Below are 15,835 nucleotides of genomic sequence, written 5' to 3'. Positions count from 1 at the left end.
TACAAGACTTATATGTAACCGAGATAACAGCTCCTCCTTCCAGACTCGAAAAATTGGGGAAGAAACTGAGAAGAGCGCACCAATAATGGCGGTTGATAGTTTATTGATCCTTCATTCTCTGTCATGAGAAGATGAGGAAGACAAGCAAATGAATGTCTGATACAGTTCCTAAGGTCCCTTGGGGAATAACCGACCTACGATTAAATCTCTATGCTGATTTTGTGACTTCATGTATAGCATTTGCTAGATATCCAACATTGCCCGTTGTAACACCGGCCATGCTGTATGCACGTGAATGTCGTACGTGAGAAATATCAAACAGCACTGCCTGTATTTTGTGTGTGTGTCTATCTGTCTGTTTGTGTGTATGTGTGTGTGTGAGAGAGAGAGAGAGAGAGAGAGAGAGAGTTCCTTATACGACCATTGCGAGTCATTTAGATATGAAATTCATTTGTCAAGCGATCAACCTGTTCAGTTGTCATCCCACTATAGCAAAACATGCCTATCTGTTTGCACAAATCAGCAAGACTGTAAATAAAATAACTGGAAAAACAAGCTTGAGATCCAAAGAGACCGAGCAACACAGATAGTATGTAGCACAGACAAGGGAACCTATTTACAAATACATTTGCACAGAATATACCAATAAAAAGAAAATGTTGTTTACTGTCACGCCCGTGCCCTAAATTTTGTCACTGTTTTGTTTGACGACCATAATTAAGCAACGGAAATACTAAAAATTAGGGCATGGACATAGCAGTAAACAACAATCCTTTTGTAATACAGGTTCAAATCATTGTAATTATGCACATTATATTATGATTAGATGGAATCTCATACCTGATTAGTTATGTGCTCCCACGATAAGGGTGACCCTAGTTTCTCAAGGTTTTCTCGTCGAGCAGTTCTTGTTCCAATGATGCGATCTGTCATGCCCTGTAGAGAAGAATGATGGAGATAAAAACCAGAAGACAAAGAAACAAAGATACAACATAGCATGTCATCATTTGTTACACATTTGATTTGAGAATAAGAGCGATTGAATTCAAAATACTTTACATCGAAGCACTTGTATGGAATACAAATTTATCCTTAAATTCCCCAGTTCCAAGGAAATGAGGCCTAGCCCAAAGTTAGGTAGCTAATCCATTGTAAAATTTCTTATGAGGAGGTACAAACCAGCCAACATCCCTCATTGGAAGTTGAAACACTAAAACAAACATGAAGAGCGTACGTCATGAATACATTTTTGTATTTAACCTCAGGTATGAATTATGTTCACTTTACTTCTACTTTTCAAACTAAAAGCGCAAGTTAGTTATAGTCGAGCACCTTAAAAGAATGAAGTTCATCATAGAAATGGTAAAGGAAACACAAGATGGCTATATATGATTATCAAGTTTTTAAAGAAATTTGCGGATTGCACCATTCAATTCCATATTTCGGCTAGTACTTATTTTAAACTATAGACCTGAAGAATATTTTGAACTTAACATAAATAATGTAACATAGACCTGGATGTAGATTCCATGATAAAAATACTAGTACTTCTGGTAGCATGTTATGCAGAACTGGAGAATACATTAATCAGCTTACAGGCCTCACTTTTCAATGTATATTTCCCGTTCAATGTTAGCTTTGAAACAAAAGCTTTTCATGCAGTATCAAAACTACTGCACTAATGCTGTACATATGCACGATAAACATAGACATCAAAAATCTCTTTCAATTGCTTTATACTTGGATATAGGCTCCTACTTGGTAGTGGGTTTGATCACATATTGGCATAGGAACAATTACTCACCTTAACTTCCTTCAGCCATAAACTTTTCATGTCTGGATCACCGAGGATAGTTGAAACAATAAGCGCTCCATGAACAGGTGGGTTACTATACATGGGCCTGGCAAGCAGCTGCAACTGACTTTTTACAGCCACAGCTTGTTTTTCATCCTCACAAAGCACACTGCAAACATAAGGAACAACATTAGCATAAGACATTTACCAAAAGACCCTCTTCTTTCTAAGTCTACTTCATAAGTCGAGTCGACAGATAAGCCATGTGTACACAATGTACCTAAGTACAGCTCAAAGTACAGCTGTACTTGAGATACAAAAATTGCTCACCTATCATATGTAACCTATGTTCCCTTAACATGTAGATCACAATGTTAACGGCATGGACAGATGCTGATAAAACCAGTGTGACATTAAGCAAAGGGATGTATGAGATTAATCATCTAGTTTCGATTGCTTATAACGTAATTTGACAATAATCAATTTAAGCATCAAATATACATAAAAAAATGTCTTACGTCTATGACATCCTTTACAGAACTGCTAAATGATTGATCGCACAGTTAATATTCAGTATTGGGTTTATATGGCAGATAGAACAAAAGAAACACGTAGCTTCTAGTTCCACTAAGATTGCAGTAACAGCCACTAGGCAATAGGACTAAAACTACCAAATTAAATAGTCTGTATTTAGCAACAGACAATTACCTAAGACATCCTACTCTCTGACCATAGAGTCCCATGTTTTTGGCATATGATTGTGCAATCCCAATTAGATGACCATCCTCAAGGAAAATCCTGATGGCTTTTGCGTCTCTCTCAGGGTCACCACTAGCAAAACCTTGATATGCCATGTCAAAGAAGGGGAAATGTCCCTTTTCCTGGATCAACCAAGTAGCGGCAGTTATTAGAGGTAGAAGAAGAAAAAACTTAAGGAAAATATTATGAGAAATTTACCATGATCTGTTTTGAGTTCTCTTTCCACTGTTCCTCAGAAGGATCTGTTAGACCTAGTCCTCAGTCTGTTAAGATTGGGTCTGTTTTGAAGTGTTCCGAATCTGTTTGAATTATTGTTTATCTTGTATTTCTGTTTTGTACGTAGTTGGATAGGTTTAGGTTTGTATATTTGTTTTTCAAAGTCTCCATGTAAATAGGGATTTGAATCCCTGAGTGTAATCTTCGCATGACTATAAATACATGCAGCCCTAGCTTGAAGGGTATGCAAAAAGGTGAACGTGAATATCTGCTAAGTCAAGTACTCTCTAGGTCTTGAGTTTGTACATGGTACACAGAGCTCTCTAAGTCCAACGACATCGATCCAATTTTTTTTTTTTCTGCCCACTACCTTCCATTATGTCGTCTGACACCAGCAACAACACCACCACCACCATCAATCCAACCACCCCATTTTCCTCCGCCATGACCACCATTGTCAACATCAAACTCGATAGGACTAACTACCCTTTGTGGTTGGCCCAGATTCTCCCCATCTTGAGGAGTCGTGATCTAATGGGGTACGTAGATGGCTCCTGTGTTTGTCCTCCTATGCATCTCCCTGGAAACACTGTAGTCAATCCGGCGTACACTACCTGGATGCAACATGACCAAATGATCCTCAATTGGATCAATGGCTCGCTCACAGCCTCTGTACTGTCAACTGTGGCAAGCAAGCGCACGTCTCGAGCAACTTGGGAAGCTTTGGAGCAGCGATATGCGTCATCCTCTCAGAATCGAATTCTGTTTCTGCTCAACGAACTGTTGCAAACCAAAAAAGGTGACCTTTCAATTGCTGATTTTCTTGACAAGATGAATTCTATTTCTGACAACCTAGCCCTAGCTGGCAAACCAGTTGAAGAGGATGAGCTCGTTCAGATTATTCTAAATAATCTTGGACCTGCTTTTGAAATGATCGTGAATGCCGCACAAGCACGTGATTCCCCTATCACGTATCCCACTCTGGAGTCTCTCCTTCTCACCACTGAGAGAAGGATGGCGGAGCAGACTGTTCAGGTGACAGAAACTGCTCCAGTTAATGCGTATGTGGTTGCAAGAGGATGTGGTGGACGTTTTCGAGGTACTGGACGAGGCGCTGGACCGTCCAACCGTGCTTCTTCTGTAAATCAGAGAGGGTTTGTTTCTCGCAACAACAATGCCCAAAGACAACAATCGGCTGCAAGGTCTGTTTCCTGTGGTGGTCGTATAACTTGTCAAATATGTGGGAGAGAAGGGCATCCCGCCCTCGATTGCTATCATCGCATGAATGCAGCCTACGAAGGTCGTATTCCAACCAACCGTCTAACAGCTATGGCTTCATCTTCAACCACACTGAATCGTCAGCAAAATGGCTCCTGGTTACTTAATACTGGGGCAAACGCCCATATTACTCCTGAGATACAGAATCTTCTCAATCCCAAGGAGTATAATGGTAATGAAAACATTGGTGGAGTAGGTAATGATACTGGTCTCTCTATTGCACATTCTGGTTCTAATAAAATCATGACTGACTCTTGCTCATTTAATCTTAACAACATATTACATTGTCCTTCGGCCTCCACCAGTATAATTTATGCCCATTGCTTTACACTCGACAATAGCTGTTATATACTAATTTTTCCATATTTCTTTCTTGTTAAGGACCTCAAGACCCGGAGGACGCTTTTCCGAGGGAAGTGTGAAAATGGGTTATACCCATTTCCTAATGGCGGTGGATCATCCAATCATCCCGTTCTAGCGTGTTTAGGAGTCCGAGTGTCTGCACATAAATGGCATGATCGTCTGGGCCATTCTGCGTCTAAAATAATAAAATTTTTAATTTCAAATAATCAAGTGCCAATTAGTGGCACCTCTGCTGTACGCTTCTGTCATTCGTGTCCATTAGGCAAGAGTACCAAATTGCCGTTTCAAGTTTCAGAGTCTGTTTCGCAATTCCCTTTAGAACTTTTGCATTCGGATGTTTGGTGTTCACCAGTTGTTTCAGATGAAGGATATCGTTATTATTTATTGTTTATCGATGATTTTTCAAAGTATTATTGGATATTTCCTATAAAAAAATAAGTCTGAGGTGTTCCAAATATTTCTTAAATTCAAAACCAAGGTTGAAAACATGTTTCAGCGTTCTATAAAAATTGTGCAATGTGATGAAGGAGGAGAGTATAAAAGTAATGCTTTTCGAGATTTTTTAGATAAACATGGCATCTCACAAAGGTTTTCTTGTCCCAAACACCCTGAACAAAACGGACTTGCAGAAAGGAAACATCGTCATATTGTCGAAACTGCCATAGTCATGTTGTCTCATGCTGGTGTTCCCTCAAAATTTTGGCCTGATACGTGTCAAACAGCCACATATATCATCAATAGATTGCCTACTCGAGTTCTGTCTAATAAGTCACCTTATGAAAAATTGTTTACAAGAACACCAAAATATGATTTTTTTAAAGTCTTTGGGTGTAGGTGTTTCCCGTGGCTGAGACCCTATACACAAAACAAACTTGAGGCTAAGTCAAAATCCTGTGTTTTCTTAGGTTATTCGCTGGATCATCAGGGGTACAAATGTTTGGATGTATCTACAAGACGAGTTTATTTGTCTCGCCATGTCCTCTTCAATGAGGACTCTTTTCCATTCAAGGATATCACACTTCGCAAGGAAAGTGTCCATGCCACAGGTAGTTCTCCTCAATCTGATCTCTTATTTGTTTTCCCTTCCTTATCTCAATCTCAATCCCCAGCCATCGAGTCTCCTAGCACTGCCTGACTTCTTCCACATGAACCTCCATCAACAAATATAACTCCATCTGCGTCAACTTCTGTGGATTCCATTGCAAACCCTAGTGTGCCTGCAATTCTACCAAACCCTAATACTCCTCATGTTCTAAACCCTAGTATTGTGCCTTTAGGAATGCCAAATGAGCAAGAGACCATCAGTGAACCTGAACAGCAACCGAAACTAGTTTGTGCACCTAATCCAGTACATCACATGCAAACACGCTCCAAAGCTGGCATCCAGAAACCTAATCCCAAGTATGCTTTGCATGTCGTCACAATTGATAAAACTGTTGAACCTACGTCCTTTAGTCAAGCAGTGAAACAACAGGAATGGCGAAATGCTATGGTCAAATAATTTAATGCCTTACAGCGTTCTGGGACGTGGAATCATGTTCCCTACAAACCTAATATGAACTTGCTCCCGAACAAGTGGGTTTACAAGATTAAACGACATGCAGATGGATCCATAGAACGATATAAGGCACGGCTAGTTGCCAATGGGTTTCATCAGAAACAAGGCGTGGATTATGGCGAAACGTTCAGTCCAGTGGTCAAGCACAGTACCATTCGATTAGTACTCAGTCTTGCAGTCTCAAATCGATGGCCAGTTCGTCAACTTGACGTTCAGAATGCCTTTTTACACGGGTATCTAGCGGATGAGGTGTATATGAGGCAGCCTGTTGGGTTTGTTGATTCCCAATACCCAGATCATGTATGCAAGTTACAACGGAGCTTGTATGGTTTGAAACAAGCACCGAGAGCTTGGTTTCAACGTTTCTCGGATTTCCTGCTTCATTTGGGTTTTCAGGAATCTAAGTGTGATTATTCGTTGTTTGTGTTCAAGCAACAAGGTGTTTATTTACTTCTGTTGATTTATGTAGATGATATATTGCTTACAGGTAATAATCCACGGCAAATGCATCGTTAAATCCAGCAGCTACGAACATTATTTTCAATGAAAGACTTGGGGCCTCTCCACTATTTTCTTGGTGTGGAAGTCTCCTATTCGCAGAATCTGATGCATCTTAGTCAAGCAAAGTATGCATTGGATCTCTTGAAGCGGACCAATTTTCTTGATGCCAAGCCTATTTCAACGCCAGTCTGTGTAGGTCAGAAACTCAGTCTACATGAGGGTGACCCACATCCTGATCCTTACACTTACAGAAGTGTCGTGGGGGCCTTACAGTACCTTACGATCACACGTCCTGATCTTTCATATGTCGTTAATCAAGTGTGTCAGTTCATGCATGCTCCTACTACAACCCATTGGACGGCTGTGAAACGAATTTTACGGTATGTTAAATCTACGTACGCACAAGGTTTGTTGTACAAACCTGGAAACATGCAGCTCAGTGCGTTCTCAGATGCCGACTACGCAGGAGATCCTGATACGCGACATTCTACGGGAGGTTATGGTATATATTTGGGTTCGAACCTCATCTCCTAGAGTTCCAAGAAACAGAAGACGGTCTCACGATCAAGCACCGAGGCTGAGTATAGGCAACTGGCCTATACCGCAGCCGAAATTTCTTGGCTACGTTCTTTGTTTCGTGATTTACAGTTGCCTTTTCTTCGTTCGCAACTTTGGTGTGATAACATTTCATCGATAACTTTGGCATCAAATCCTGTTTTCCATTCCCGCACGAAACACCTCGAGGTTGACTATCATTTCGTACGTGAAAAGGTGGTGCGTGGTGAGCTTATTGTCAACTTTATTTGTTCACAAGATCAAGTGGCTGATATATTCACCAAAGGTTTGTCGTCATCAAGGTTCAAGACTCTGGTTTCCAAGCTTCCAGTTGTGTCTCGTCCTCTCAGCTTGCGGGGGGATGTTAGACCTAGTCCTCAGTCTGTTAAGATTGGGTCTGTTTTGAAGTGTTCCGAATCTGTTTGAATTATTGTTTATCTTGTATTTCTGTTTTGTACGTAGTTGGATAGGTTTAGGTTTGTATATTTGTTTTTCAAAGTCTCCATGCAAATAGGGATTTGAATCCCTGAGTGTAATCTTCGCATGACTATAAATACATGCAGCCCTAGCTTAAAGGGTATGCAAAAAGGTGAACGTGAATATCTGCTAAGTTAAGTACTCTCTAGGTCTTGAGTTTGTACAGGATCCACTCCAGTGGGATTGTGAGCGCGCGCATGAAGTAGAAAGAACGAGCTGTTTGGAGCATTCTACACAAAACATTCATGCGAAGTGGCAGAAGAAGAAACAGGGTGTCAATGAAGAGAATGATACTATAGGGTAAAGAGTACAAGCAAATTATATCTACCGGGAAAGCTTAGTAGCGGAAATAATTATTTTTAAACAAGAACATAGGTGGAATAATGTAAAGGTAAAACAACCTAGTTTGAAAAGAAGAATATGTTTCCTTTTACCTTTATGTCATTTATCAGTCCTGCGAAGTCAAACCCCTTAGATTCTGGATGATAGTAATGGAAAGTCTTCTAGGGGACATGAGCATCTCTCCAGATGTTATGATGGCTGTTGATATTTCATTTAAGAAGCCCACGTTCATCATACACTGTTAAGTGTTACAATGGAGGGGAGTGGGAGAATTTTAAGCATTAAAAATTCTATACAATTCTCACTTGGCCCATGTAGGAACTGGTATATAGATTTGAGACTCAGTGCGAAAACGCTTTTGAAAGTCTGCAAAAAGACGGCATGCACCCGTTCCAGAGAGAGCTTGCACTGCTGCTATCCTTTTATCTTTAATGTGCTCCGAATTCTCCCCATATGCTAGCTTCAATGTTTCTTCCACCATCTTCACACTTCCCCCCATATGAAGATATTCCCTGGTGAAAACAAACCAATTGTATGAGGAGAAAAATTAACTTATCACTTGTCACTTGTCCTTTCTACTTTCCGCAAAAGTTCCCACATTAACTTATCTGGCACAAGTGCTTTCTGAAGTACAAGAAAATTTTCAGTTTAGGGTGTCTATGAACAAGAGATTAACTCTATTCCATCTACTTATCCTCCATCTTTTAATAACTGAAAAAAGATTACACATTCCGTTTCTGCGGTTAACAGAGTTCTTCTAGATTCAACATCCTATACAAACCCTTTCCTATCGCTGTGAGGGGAATCAGATCTCAATCCAAATCCAATTAATGAATACCAAACACAACATTACGAAATTCAAATTACAAAATCACAACATGATAAACAGGTAAAAGTTTCCCTTCACCACGCCCGTATTATCAAGAAAACACATCCATGCATAGACTCTACATCATTATCTTCTAAAGTTGCTGAATGCTAGTCTACTTTGTTGAGAGTATCAATCACACAACAGGAAAATATGGGACTTTGCATGTACTAATAAGCAATTGGGCTCTCTCCATATTGCCAATTGGTTTTATGGTGAAATCTCTACTTTCTTCACAATTTTCAGTATATGAAATATCCAATTCTGTAAAGCTCCCGCAATCCCCATATTAAATAGAACAATACTTGGCTACTTAAAGATGAGTAGGAACTTCCACTCAAAACTTTTAGTGCTTTAATCACAGAGTTTTGTGCATATGATCAGAACCGTTCATACTATGAATCACACTGTAAAGATCATCTCTACAAAAAAATAAATTAAAACTTAGGTCGTTTAGTCAATCTATTGTAGCAAATACATAGACGGTTTGTAATGCTTTTACCAATTCCATTCATTTGTTTTTAAACAGTTTGATGACTAAATGACCTTAGTTTTAATTGATTTTTTGTAGAGACGTATGTAGGGTGATTTATAATATGAATGGTTCTAATCATAAACACGAAGTTCTATAAATTGACAACGAACAATTTTGAGAAATTTTGAGTAGGAGTTCCTACTCATCTTACGTGCAAGGGATGCAGAAGAGGCCTTACTTCTGGCAAGGAAACTCCATGAGAAACAAAGCGAGTTGGATAAAAAAAAATGTCAAATATGCTTAAAGTGCAGCAGAAGGCAGGGTTGGCAGTGCAACATGAAAGTACTGTGGGGGAACTTTCAGTAAGTAACACACGGACGATTGTGCAGTGACGGTGCAAGGCAGCAAGCAATGCAGTGGCTGTGCAATGGTTGTGCAGTGATGATGCGATCCCATATATGTACATATATATATATATATATATGTATATGCATATGTAGAAGAACCCAGAGAAGCATTTGAAGTGCGATTACTGTGCAAATAATGGTGAGGTGACTGTGCAAACAATGATCTCCAGAGAACCAAGTAAAAAAGGGTCCGCATACAGAGAAGAATGCAATACTACGAGGAAGCCTATCAAGGAACCCAACAGAGCCAATCCACGAGGCCCTTTTTTTTTTTTTTTTTTGGACATCACCCATTATTAGTACTACTGCATCCCTCATCACGGAGTCTTCAACTGTAAGAGGGTCATTCGAAGATAAGAAGGATAAACGTCATATATTACCCTGATGTAGTGCGCCTGTATCGCTCCCAAGACTCAAATCTAAACAAATGTTAGACGGGTGGGCCATTTTCTAAAAAAAAAAATGATAAAAGAAAATGGTTGGATGGAGTAAAATCTCATAAATACACCAAAGACAATTTTCACGAACGGGCAATCTTCAAAGTGTGCATGTTGGATGTGATCGATACCTCTATAAAAGGAGATTCAACGCAGCCACCCGGATTTTCCTGCAAAAAATCTATCAACACTTTTCAGACGCGACCTCAGCTTGTCGAATAACACGTGCAACTTTGTTAAAGATCTCTGACAAAGTTGAAAACACGTGAAGTTCATTATTCCAACTACCACAATTTTGCCGACAAGCATAGGTGATAAGGCCGCACCCGCACCACTACCTGCTATTGGAAAATCATATATGTCGACCTTCTTCCTCCATGGCAAGACACACTTCCAAAACGCCTGACTTTTCTTCCTTGCCAAGAATGCATCTACAACCAAACCTCTCAACATACTCAGTTTTCTTCCCCCCTTAAAACACCTCTTTAACCAAGTCACATCGGAGCAAAAGTATCTCATATGATCAGGGTCGAAAGCAAGAGTATCTCATAGCATGCCTTCTCCCTATCCTTTTCTTTGTTCTTGTTCTTCCTTGCAGGACAAAGAGAAAGAAAGCGATCAGTCGGCACTAGGAATCAAGCTTCCCGTCAGAAACCCAACTGCCTGGAACCCCTTCCCTAATTGCTTACCTAGCATCGACTCATCGTCAACTGCTGATGTACTTCCAGAGAAAATATCAGATGCCTGGAGAACAGATAAGGCAAGCAAAAAATGATACATCGAAGCATGTGGAAACAAGCGCAACAAATACATGTGTTGATTCATCCGTTACTTCTTCAGAAGCGAAAGTATCTCATATCATTAAGGTCGAAAGCAAATGTATCTCATATCATGTTTTTTCCCTGTCTTTTCCTTTGCCCTTGCTCTTGCTTGCAAGACAAGGAGAAAGAAAGCAATCAGTCGGAACCTGAAATCAAACTTCCGATCTGAAATTGATTGCCTGGAACCTTTGCCTAGTTGTTTACCTAGCATTGCTCTCGAGTGCTAGTCTTCAGTTGTTGGTAGGTTTCAAATTTCCTCAGCGAATACTCCAAGGACAGTTGATATGATGTTGGCTCTTTACACTGAAGTTACCAAGCATGGATGAGTAGCTGAAAAGTGATGCTCTGAAGGATCATTTAAATGCAAAAGGTTGCGCACCATTTCTGCTATGCAAAAGAAACAAGCAGAGAAGAATGCAGCATTATGAGCTGTAACAAATCATTATAGCACGATGCCCTTCTTTGCAGAACCACATAATCCAAACAGATGAGTCTAAGTCAAATCCAAGCTCGACATCGTTGCTCTAATCGAAGAGCTCGAGAAGCCTCGATGGCTATTAAAGAAATCACAAGTTTCTAAATCAAGTGTCCACTACCCTTGAATCAAATTCAGCTCCACATAAAAGGAGTAAATTCAGACATTTGGTGCCAGTCTAGCAGAAGAAACCCCCAACGCAGTTCAAGAATAAGCCTATGGAAAGTCAACAATTGGAGGAAACCAGAATATCCTCCAACCCAGTTCAAGATCAAAGCTGTGGAATGTTAACAAGCGCAACAAAATACGTGCCGATTCATCCACTACCAAAGCCAAAGATCATCTACCACATGAAGCTCGTTGTGGTCCAATCTCATTCAAGATCAAACATCGATGGCCCTTGAAGAAATTTCAAACAAAATTCAAGAACAAGCCTCAACGGCACTTGAAGAAAACTTCTAGCCCAATTCAAGATCAAGCCGGCCATTGAAGAAATTTCCAGTCCATTTCAGGATCAAGCCTTAAAGGCCCTTGGATCGACATCTACATTAAGGGACTTCAAAACGCATCTCCTACACATGACAAGCACATGTATACGACCTGCCTTGAAGTGGGGGCATTTGTAGACATCGAAATTTCGGTAAAATAAATGTTGACCAATGCATTAAAATTACAACATCCATTCATTTCTTCTACATCATACACTTACTTCATCTACAACCTCCACTCATTTCACTTACATCATCCACTTACTTCACAAAAAAAAAAAAAGGATGGTGGTGATTCATTCTCAAAGTCTATAAATAAGCTTCTCCATCAAGGGATCAAGGAGGAATTGACATATACATTTCTCTATTCCCAAATTGGAAGAGAATTCTCCAAATCCTTGAAACTTTAAAACTCTAAAAGCTTTCAAGCATCCAACCTCCCAAATTCCCAAGAATCCCGAAGGATCAAGAAAACTCTTTTTGTTCTTCGTCAAGTCCTCGAAGAAATCCACACAATTGTTCATCAAGATCAAGCCCCGAAAGCCCTTGAAGATCCGTTCATCCTTGTTCATCAAGATCAAGCCCAGCGGCCCTTGAAGAAATCCACACAACTGTTCATCAAGACCAAGCTAGAAAGCCCTTGAAGATCCGTTCATCATCGTTCATCCTAAGATCAAGCCCGACGGCCATTTGGATCAACAACATCAACAAATATGCACTACTGTTCATCCCTAGACTAAGCCCCGACGACCTTTTGGATCAACAACTCATTTACAAATCTACACCTTATGAAGATAGAATCAAAGGATCAAATTGTAAAAGAGATTGTAACCCTAAAATTAATACAAAATATATTTTGCACAAAGTGGGTCCATATTGACACGTGGCGCCTACTAATTGTCTACGTGGGAGCCACATCATCAATTAACAGAAGTTCTAACGGAAAACTTAACAGATATATGAGATTGTCCCAAAATTAACACTTTAAATATAACTTTGAAACGAAAAAAAATTCATATACCAAATGTTAAAAATCACGAAACTTATGATAAGAAATTGATATTTATCCAAAAAAAAATACACTCCCATCAAAAACCCTAGCTCTAGCAAGACTGCATCCCCTGGTCTTGCCTCTCTCTCACTCTTCATCCCAGAACCCTCCTGCGGCTGCTACCCGCGAATCCCAAATGGTCTCTCTCTCTCTCTCTCTCTCATCGTTTTCAATGTTACAGTTGGGTGTTAATCAAGTTTGGTAATCGTGAGTTGGTTTTTGTGGGGTGTGGAAATGCAGGCTGAAGAGAAAAAGTTAGCGAACCCTATGAGGGAGATCAAGGTCCAGAAGCTGGTCCTCAACATCTCAGTCGGTGAGAGCGGAGATCGACTCACGAGAGCCGCCAAGGTACCCCTATTGCTAACCTCACCACCCATCCCACACAAACCCTGTACTACTTACTCATAGTATATGAATGTATATGTACTGTTATAATTTTTTTTTGTTTTTTTTTTTTTTTTCGTTTGAAGGTGTTGGAGCAACTCAGTGGCCAAACACCCGTTTTCTCCAAAGGTAATTTTTTTACCCGTTTGAATTTTATTGGTAATTCAGTTTTGCATCGTTTCATCTGTCTGCAGCTAGAAATTTGTATGCTTTTCATGGGTTCTGGGATTGGGGTTTCTCATTATTTAGATATGGAGAATCTTTCTGTTTCACTCTGTTGACTACTGGTTTTTTGACGTGTTTTCGGAATCGAAATTGACTTTGAGTGCAGTATGAGTTTTCTAATTTTATCTGTATTGTGGATTCGTGGGATAGTTTTTGCGTATGATGTTATCCTCTGTGTTAAATCAGTATGTCTATATTTTTGCTTTTTGATTGCTTCAGCAGTTGAGCAATTTTGTCTACAATGCTTCAAAAGGCCGAAAGTTGAATTGAGTGTGGACTTCGTTCTGTTTCTGTGCTTTTTGCCCTTCTAGTTGGATGTGTTTAAGGTATTGGCTAATTACTTAGTTGTTAAGGCGTACAGCGGTTTGACGTAAGTCTGGTTAAATTTGCCTGGTACAAAATATTTTTGCTTATAGACCAGCCTCTTCCCTTTTTTGCTTTATGGAACTTTGTATTTTGAATGTATGAATTTTTTTAGTTTTCGTTTTCTTCAACATATTGGATAGTAATTGTTCATTTGGTTTCTGATTATTTGTTGTATATTTTCATCTATTTCATACCATATACATATGTGATTTTCTAATTTGCTATATCAGCGAGGTACACTGTTCGATCCTTTGGCATCAGGCGTAATGAGAAGATTGCATGTTACGTCACTGTCAGGGGTGACAAGGCGATGCAACTTTTGGAGAGCGGTTTGAAGGTCAAGGAATATGAGTTGCTACGAAGGAACTTCAGTGACACTGGTTGTTTTGGATTTGGAATCCAGGAGCACATTGATTTGGGAATCAAGTAAGCCGCTTTATTCCACTATACTTGTTCCTCCATTTATTTACTCTTTTAAATCTGAGTCATTGGTCCCTTTATTATCTTACTACAAGTTAATGTAATTTGAAAGTACTTTTTTCCTAATTGCAAAATTTCATAATTTTCGTCAAAGGCAACCGATATTGATATAACCATCAAAATTTTCATAAATTTGCATATCGATATTTCCACCAATATTGAAATCACTGATAGAAACTTTGGGTGAATTTGATGTTTGTTTTCAAGACATCCCATTTAACTTATTAGTTATCGTTGCCCAGTATTGTGGACTCTTTGGTGCTTTTCCTGTTTCATTTATCCAGTGGGATGTTACTATCATGATATGTTGACTTTTCGTTCTTATTCAGTCCCTTGTTTCCTCATTCCTCTTTATTTATTTTCTTTCAGGTACGATCCTTCTACAGGTATCTATGGAATGGACTTTTACGTTGTTCTGGAGCGTCCGGGTTACCGTGTGGGTCGACGTCGCAGGTGCAAGTCTCGCGTCGGGATCCAGCACAGGGTCACAAAGGATGATGCCATGAAATGGTTCCAGGTCAAGTATGAGGGAGTGATTCTGAACAAGTCGCAGCAGCTCTCAGCTTCGTAAACCCTTAATTTGATCAGTCTCTATGACCGGCTTCTGTTAATTTTCAGTTTTGCAAAGCTCGAGTTGGCGTTTGGACCGAAGTATGTTAATTTGTTTTTTGACTTATAAAGCTTTAGGAAGTTTATATCATTAGAGCTTGAGTTGCCTGGAATTTCGGTTTCTTTGATTCATACTTGTCGCAACACAAGGGAGAATTGAAACCTCACAGCATGAATGATGCGGTTAATCTTGGTTTCTGTTGTGCCCTATATTTTTCGGACATGAAATCACGTTGTGACTCGGAGTGTAACATTGCGGTTCGTGTTTAAAACGATTGTCTCCTTAGAAATCAAGGATACATAGGTACAACCAAGTCCTATTGGGTACAACAGGTAATGAAACAAACAGAAGAAACTGAATCCAGAGAATTCATAGGATAAAGATTTCTGATAAAATTGTCTGCGAAGTCCGAAACTAGCCTACACCAACAAAATTCCAGAGGATGTGAAGGGAGACATACGACAGACGGCGTTTGCATGTCTAACATTTCTGGAAACCAGTTTCTAAAACATGACAGGGACGAGATATGTGTTCATGGAATGATAAGCTTCTTGCCAGCGTAGATTGTATCTCCCGTAAGACCATTCGCCTCTTTGATCGCATCAATGGATACCTAAGATAAGACGTGCATATCGCTGCGATTTGAATTGAAGCAGGCCTTGTGCAAAGAGAGATGCAGACTGCCCTAACCTCCGACGTTTTCTTGAGTTGATGCACTCAAGCATTTCAGAATGAAGTAAATCAAATTCAAGTGTTACGTGTTGTTCTAATAACCAACATTTATCTCCGTTGAGCCGGTTAGTTGGATCGACCCTAGTTCAATCACGAACCAGCCACTTCTTGCGGGTGACAAATTCCAAGGTTTTCAAAACATGGCCTTGTTGAATTTCCCAAACATTATAAT

At 39.7% G+C, this 15,835-nt stretch overlaps 1 protein-coding gene and 1 pseudogene across 2 annotated transcripts; one reads left to right on the top strand and one right to left on the bottom strand.

Annotated features, from left to right (window-relative positions):
• Positions 1-208: 208 nt before the first annotated feature.
• On the bottom strand, positions 209-8,545 carry LOC137740692 (aspartate aminotransferase, mitochondrial-like; annotated as a pseudogene).
• A 4,321-nt stretch (positions 8,546-12,866) lies between these two features.
• On the top strand, positions 12,867-15,060 carry LOC137739567 (large ribosomal subunit protein uL5). 2 transcript variants are annotated; one of them, XM_068479186.1, is made up of 5 exons: positions 12,867-13,005; positions 13,107-13,214; positions 13,337-13,379; positions 14,072-14,267; positions 14,691-15,060. In XM_068479186.1, the coding sequence occupies exons 1-5, from the start codon at positions 13,003-13,005 to the stop codon at positions 14,890-14,892; spliced, it is 552 nt and encodes a 183-aa protein (XP_068335287.1). In that variant the 5' UTR covers positions 12,867-13,002; the 3' UTR covers positions 14,893-15,060. The 2 variants fall into 2 exon arrangements, with proteins under 2 accessions (XP_068335287.1, XP_068335286.1); XM_068479185.1 differs by lacking the exon at positions 12,867-13,005 and having other exon boundaries at positions 13,101-13,214.
• The last annotated feature ends 775 nt before the right edge of the window (positions 15,061-15,835 follow it).

The sequence above is a fragment of the Pyrus communis genome, chromosome 7 (assembly GCF_963583255.1).
Source record: "Pyrus communis chromosome 7, drPyrComm1.1, whole genome shotgun sequence".
Taxonomy (NCBI): Eukaryota; Viridiplantae; Streptophyta; class Magnoliopsida; order Rosales; family Rosaceae; genus Pyrus; species Pyrus communis.
Note: the sequence above shows the minus strand (reverse complement) of the source record. Positions and strands in the feature narration are given on the sequence as shown.

Coding starts and splice junctions, on each gene's coding strand:
- LOC137739567 (XM_068479185.1), top strand. CDS start 13,101: ATGCAGGCTGAAGAGAAAAAGTTAGCGAACCCTATGAGGGAGATCAAG. Junction 13,215..13,336: donor GACTCACGAGAGCCGCCAAG/GTACCCCTATTG, acceptor TTTCGTTTGAAG/GTGTTGGAGCAACTCAGTGG. Junction 13,380..14,071: donor AACACCCGTTTTCTCCAAAG/GTAATTTTTTTA, acceptor TTGCTATATCAG/CGAGGTACACTGTTCGATCC.